The sequence below is a fragment of the Stylophora pistillata genome, chromosome 3 (assembly GCF_964205215.1).
Source record: "Stylophora pistillata chromosome 3, jaStyPist1.2, whole genome shotgun sequence".
NCBI classification, from domain to species: Eukaryota; Metazoa; Cnidaria; class Anthozoa; order Scleractinia; family Pocilloporidae; genus Stylophora; species Stylophora pistillata.
The window spans coordinates 13,515,001-13,522,259 of record NC_142521.1 but is presented as its reverse complement, the minus strand read 5'-3'; the positions used below and the strand labels follow the sequence as shown (position 1 = coordinate 13,522,259).

Here is a 7,259-nt window from a genome sequence, read left to right as displayed (position 1 = left end):
GGAAAATTCCCAGGTCTTCCTCTCTTCTCATTGTGATCAAACCATTACAGTGAAGGTGAAATAGTCGTTCCTGTGTCCTCGGCTCGAAATGGAAGAACCCAGTGTTAAGTATATTCTTCTACGTGATCGCATAGTCGAACGCATAGTTGATAAAATGTGCTTTTCGCTCGGCCTCAAGAAGTTTGAACCAATGAAAGTTTTGCGAGGCGAGTTATTAGAAGGTGTTCCGGAGGCTGAACAGCCTACAGACTTACCTAAAGTGGCTGTTGTTGGAATTGAACGTAAATCATTACGTCTTGAATGTCGTATGGAGGATATGACTCGACTATCTGAAGAAGAAGCCAACTTTCTTTTGGCGATTTCTTCACTTGAAGAAAGATACCAAACGTCAATAGTTAAGAAACGTCTGGCATTTGGAAGACAATTGTTTCCCGGATGTGCAGTTTTCGTTAAAGTGGAAAGAATATCAAAGGTTTTACCTGGTGTTGTCTGGTACAAAGGGGAATTACCGCCCAATCTGGGAACTTGGTTTGGAGTTGAGATTCTTGTGAGTACTTGTTAATTAAGTTATTTATGACCGTAATGATTTGTCGAGGGTGAATTTAGTGTGTATTTAAGTGTGGGAGATGGTTGAACAGGAAACCGTTCTTGTTCTTTTTAGCTGTGTAACCCTTTAGTGTTGTTTCTATGGACCTTCTACTCAACCACGGAGTACCCGTTTAAATACTAGTGGGTTTCCCTTAAACTCTCTACACAATCTAAACCACATTACATGACTACAAGCAATGTTGGGGACAAAGTCAGCCTTTATTATTACAAGGTTACAAATTCACTGATATTTTCACAAATATAAAACTCTTATATGACAAGTACAAGCTATAAATCAAATAATACACAAACATTTTATTAAACAGAGAGGTTGTGTGAGGGGGAGGGGGAGGGGGAGAAAAATTGGCTTCCAAGTGTGCAAGTGAGGTATGTTGTGGGCTAACAAGCTAAGCAATTGAGCAACTGAACCTAAAGTGTTAAGTGATCTCCTAGATGCCTAGCATGACAGTTTTTTTATATGCAAAATGAAGACCAATTAAAATGAAGGACAACTTTATGCACAACTACTGCACAAGTAAAGACAATAGTCTGCTGATGTTGAATTACTTTTACCAGGCCATCTGATAGAGTGCAATAAGAAATCAGAAATTGTGCGATATTTTCAGGATAGATTGTGCGATAAGAAGGGACTATCTTGCGGTAAATTATTCAAATTATGCAATTTTTTCCCTCCACTATTTAAAGCTTGTTTTACTAGGGTTCTGAAAAAGAAAACCACTCTTGTGCTGTTCTAACGAAGATTTATTCATAAAGGAACCAAAAATAAGCAATTAGGAGTGAATTGGGATAAAAATTCAATTATGACATAATTGTATACCAAACCTAGGAATTATGTACCAGATTGGCTCAAAGTTGGTAAATTTGTTGTTTCTATTGCATTATTTGCTGTTCACATCACTGAAGCTTTTTCATTGTAGATGCCCCCATTCAATAGATATTAAGTGGCCCTATTCGCTTACTATCTTGGTCTTAGTATTAAATAATTATTTGCAAACAGAGAAGTGGCCAGTGAATGTATTATTATTATTATTATTATTATTATTACTATAATTATTATTAAGAATCCAGAGTCTCATTTTTGAAAAGATCAACAAAATACATAGGATGCACGATCGTCGCAGTGGAGAGCGCTATTTATTCAATAGCAAAAATCAGACCTGAAAAAAATCAGGCCTGTACGGGATTCGAACCACTGACCCCTGCAATACTAGTGCAGCGCTCTGCGACGATCATGCAGCATACGTATCTATAACCGCAGTTCAAAATATATGAACTTCATATATTCATCGTATCTGATCAACAAAATAATCAATTTTTGTATTTTCAGTTGTTAAACATACAATTACTATTATGATCATAGCTATTATGTATAAAATAGTATTCACATTAATTGACAGAAACTTGAGCCGTATTATTTGAAAAAATCAAAAAGGGGCATCTTGAATCGCATTAACTCAGGTCAGAAGGCGTACTGTGCTGGACTGTTAAATTAACAGTTCAAAATGACAAAAACAACTTGAACAAAACCGAGTATGAATATAATTGAGTAAACATATCTAATGATTGCAAATATATGTGCAGTGCATAATGCTTCCCTTACAATCATCAACTCTTGCTTTTTTTAGTAACAGTGATGAGAAACATACACCTTAGTTGCATTGTACGCATGCTTCTTTGACTTTAGCTTGATATTAGAATCATGCCAAATCTATCTACCTTTCACTTTTATAAAAAAAAACTTATAATAATGTATATCAGACCTAATATAGCCCTATTTAGTATAATTTCAGAGCTGAGCAAAGAGTTTCCAGCAATCTGATTGTTCGAGTGGTTCCCTATATACGCTATATAAACCGCTCCACGCGGATTATATAAAATTTTAAAATAAAATGTTAATATTTGTTACTAAAATGTCATGATTTTAGAAATTTCTCTGTTGTTCAGCTCTGAAATTATACTAAAACAGTTATTCACCTCAGGTTCGGTGAATATTTTCGAATAATCCCCTTGACTACGTCTAAGGGATTATTCAACGATATTCACCTCACCTTAGGCGAATAATTGTTAAGTACAAGCTAGCTGTAAGTTTCTGAATTACAATAGTCCAATTGTCCCATAGACTAAAAATGATCAGAACAGTTGAAACTAATCTCCACAGTGTGACTGAAGCTTGCCTTTCCGTAAAGGACAACTCAAACCTAATGTAAACCAACTCTGTAAGGAGCAAAAACTTGGAAACCACTAAACCTTGCAATGCTGTTGCACCAGTCAAATTATATAGGTCGATAAACTTTTCCCCATAACATACATTTACTTTAAATGGGTGTTTTCTGTACTCTCCATTAGAAAATGTGGTTTATCTTACGTTTATTACTCACAGACATACTTCACTCATTTTCAACAAACAGCTGGTGATGAAGCCTATATAATGCACCTTTAAATTGTCAACTAGAACAGGTGGCTATCAAGGTTTCTATTGGTTATCAAAGTCGACAGAAACCATTAGGAACAAGGCATGATTAATAGCACTATAAATTCTTGGAATTCTTAGGTGATCGATTACTATGTTACATGATGAACAAAACATCAGTCCATCATCCACATGGAATGTACAAGTGGCGTATTTTTCTGCTCTTGTCTTTGGCAGTCAAATTTGAAGGAAGATTCAATTTGGTTTTCCTAGTACTTGAACACGAAGGAACAGTGGGCGTTTTCACTATAAACTTGTCCATGAGGACATCAGTGATGTAAGCAAAAGAACTTAAATAGTTAGATTCTTCTGTGATATAAATTTTGCTAATTTAATTGATTATCACGTACTTACAATGCGAGTATAGAAGGACCATATGTCATGGATTTATGTCAGCAATTCTGATAGGATAATGCAAAGAAAAAAATTGTTTGAGTTGAGCCAAAGGGCAATTCTTTGAGAATGAAAAACTAGCATTAGGCCTTGGACCAGCCAAAAATGAATGAGCCTCGATTGTTTGTGAAGTCAATCGTTTCAGAATGTCTCTTGGGCTTTTTAGAAGGTAAATCATCTTGAACTAAGTGCAGATGCAAAATTTTTTCCAATAAGGCATTTATTTATGGTTTGTTTTCTAAGAATTGTGCGATTTTTTCTGAATTACGTGATTTCTTGTGGATTGTGTGAGCGCACCATCGCGTAATATCAGATGCTGATGATAAATTACTTTTACTAAGTAAACAGACTTGATCACAGGTGTGATGTAAGACTGTCTCTGTACCAATTTCCAATATTTGTAATTTGGAAGTACATCACCCAACAATTGGTAATTTTTCCTGTTGTTGTTCATGAAATGTGTGGAGATTTAAGGTATATCCATGGCCACAGTCACTGCAGGTAAGATATGCTGTTTGGCCTTATTCATATTGCTATTTCTGTTGAGGTTTACAATCATGATAGCATCTCATCATTAGACATACCCTTCCTACAACTTCCTGACTTTTTAATTACTCCCTGGATTTTTCTTACTTCCTCTGACCTCCTTCCTCTAGACATTACCCTGGGTTCAGCTGGTCTTGTGTCCATGCATACTGATCACAGTGGCATGAGGGGTGGGTTTTAAAAACTGAATTTTGTCATCAGGACAATTCTGTTTTTTTCAATAGAGGTGTGAGAATGGTTAGTCACCTGTGTTAACTTCATAAGTGAAAAAATAACTCAAGAAAGCCAAATTGAGGTTGCATATATGAGATTTTGTTTTTTCCTTAGAGTTTTTTTCTTGCTCAAATCGTTTGAAAGTACTCAGAGCATAGTTTATTTCAAGTAATAACGAGCCAGTTATTTAAAACTTAAGCCATGAGAAATTGGCTTATTTCTTAGTTCTAGGATGAGATTTTTTGCTAGAATTAATCTCAAAATAGCACGTCTCATTAAGAAGGAAAAACAGTTGAAAATATAAGGATTAAATATCAACACATGATTTTGCACCACAATGTTTGGTGAGGGTAGCAGAGAGGGTCCTGATCCTGTTCACACACAAATTTTGAAAAGAAAACTTCATTGTCTATTCTTGTGCTTTAGGTTTCTGGGAAATTTTGAGGTTTTCCAGAAATGAAAAAAAAAAAATTCACAGGTTACGAACATTCCTGGAAGCAATTCAATTGTCTTACAATGGTTCATAAATTCATAAATCTTGCTTGCCTTTCTGTAAAATTCAAGCATCACATATAGCCTTGATTTTTAGCCTTAATTACATGTCATGTATCAACCCCTTGCCATCCTCTTTGCATGGTTTCATCCACTTTGAGAGCCAAAGCTTCAAAATCCTAGTGATAGGAAACTCCAAGAACTTCATTCAAATTAAGGCCAAATTAGCCCTATGGTCTTGTTCAAATACAGCACAACTTGTATAAATACTCAGTGATACCACTCTCCAAAATGTCTAGTTACATGTATTTATCTGTGGCTCCTGTTTACACATGAGATTATGTATGCTAGCATCTTTAAGCCATTTGATTGACTTGTGTGAGCTAGCTGGTGAGGTGTTTTCATTTGAACTGTTTTGGTATCATGCACTCATTTTAAATGTTAATCTGTTTGAATGCTATGTGGCATTGGTTGGCTGAAAATTTGAATCTGTGGGAATTAACAGACAAGCAAGTCAAATGTCTGGCAAAGCACTAGGGTTTCCATTTGAATATCTTGTTTTCCACCTGGAAACATTTGCTCCAACTGTCGAAAACGACTTTTTCAGATCAACATTGCACTGCTAAGTCTCTTATTTAAGGGATGATATTATGGTTTTGGTTTTTGTTCTGTTTTCTGTTGCAATTAATATATTCTACTTTATAATTAACAGTTATTCGCAAAAGTGGACTCTGAGGTAACTCTGAGTGATGGATATCTAACTTGCTGTTTGGAGGCACAGTAAATCTTCTAGTTCAGCAATGAGTGTCTGCAAACTTCGAAAGGTTCAAAACACACTGATACCAGATTTCACTCCTAAGTATTTATTTTGATCTTATATTCTATACTAAAAGTTTATATCTATTTTAAAAGAAACTGAAAACAACCATGACATTTAGAAATCATGACAAGACAAAATTATATTTCCTGGTTTCTGACCATTCACTCATGCAGATTAAAACACAAATTCGTGCAATAAAGCTTTTTTAACTATGACTAGAGGTTGAAGAAACATAGCTTGGATTCTTAACTTCTGAAGCTTAGAATCCTCATGGTATGCATGAAAAGACAAATCCAAATTTTATGCAACATTGGGGCAGTTACAGACACAACAAAAGTGAGCTACTCTCCACACTTCGCAGTTAATTTGCTACGGCCGCAATTGTTATAAACCCATTTCAGACCACAGGACCAACCTATGACGTCTGAAGCTGTTCATTGAGTGAAGATTGTATTAATTGAGCGATTATGTTTTCTTGACGATGGCCTGACATAGACTGTGCTAAGCAATTTGTGCTCTAATTTACTTGAATAGTGGTAATAATGATGGTGATAATTATGCGAAGGTAGTCGAAATGACGATGATAGGAATTGTACTGATGATGATCATCAATTAATTAACAATTATTCCACGAGCGCGCGTTAGATATGAGATGATAGATAGCCAACGAGGCGCGTAGCTCCGAGTTGGCTATAATCATCTCATATCCAACATGCGCGAGTGGAATAATTGTTGTATTAAAAACGTTAAATTAAGTTATTAAATTTTTAGCTCCCTTTTAATTTTAAGCTGACACTTACGCTTACCATATTATTTTGTAGATTATGGTATATTGGCTGATATACCATAATGGCTAAGCCGATAAAAAGTCTTGAATTGCATTATCCAGTGACCCAGTTTTCAAAAATGATTGTTATGTGTTTTTACATATGTAGAACATTCCAGGGTTAGGAGATTGTGATGGAACATTTAGAAACAAGCGTTATTTTAACTGTGCACCAGACTCTGGTGTTTTTGTTGGACTGGACAAATTGACACCACGAGAAGATGAGCAAGAGATAAAATCCCAAGAACATGTGAAGAAAGATGAAACTACCCAAGCTAAACAAAAAGCACGTCTTAAGGATTCAATATTGTCATTTTGGAAAGGAAAACGTGAGCAAAGGTCATTGATAGGAATTAATGGAGTGCTTAGGATTGATGAAAGAGTTGTGACATTTATTAAGGACAGTCCAGCCAGAGGAACTGTACGATATATTGGTAAAGAGACGGACTCAAGTGGAAATTTCTGCATAATTGTAGGACTAGAACTGGCAAGTTCGCTAACATCTCTCTTTAACCAATTGTGACTGAGCTTTGTGTTCAATGCAGTGTTATCCAACTTTCGGAGGGGAGGAACTGAATGAAGGACCAGGCCAGCCACTAAGGCTCTCCTCATGAAATGTTTTGTTTTCCCGTTGCTATCCCGCACGTGAAGTGGGTCAATCGTATGAGCAAAGAGGAAATAAAAGAAAAGAAAAGAAATGACTGATCAGTATAGCATAAGTTCAGGAAAAGACTGGATGTGCGTATGTTTTTCAAAATATTAAATACAAAAAACATCTTGAACTTATGAATTTCCTTCGCCGTTGTGACTTCAAACATTTGGTGATTTTGCTAGCGTGACATCCGAATTACGCAAATTAGTCGTGGAAACTCCAACCGTTTTATTTTAGC

General features: G+C 35.7%; 1 protein-coding gene across 4 annotated transcripts in view; it reads left to right on the top strand.

Annotated features, from left to right (window-relative positions):
• Positions 1–7,259, top strand: part of LOC111335879 (uncharacterized) — a 22,926-nt gene continuing 15,667 nt past the window's right edge. For 3 of the 4 annotated variants that reach the window (XM_088755504.1, XM_088755503.1, XM_022941874.2), the window contains exons 1-2: positions 1–547; positions 6,479–6,856. In XM_088755504.1, coding sequence (XP_088611630.1) covers positions 89–547; positions 6,479–6,856 — 837 coding nt within the window. In that variant the 5' untranslated portion in view covers positions 1–88. The remainder of the gene's footprint in view (positions 548–6,478; positions 6,857–7,259) is intronic. The other variant, XM_022941875.2, reaches the window with a different exon arrangement.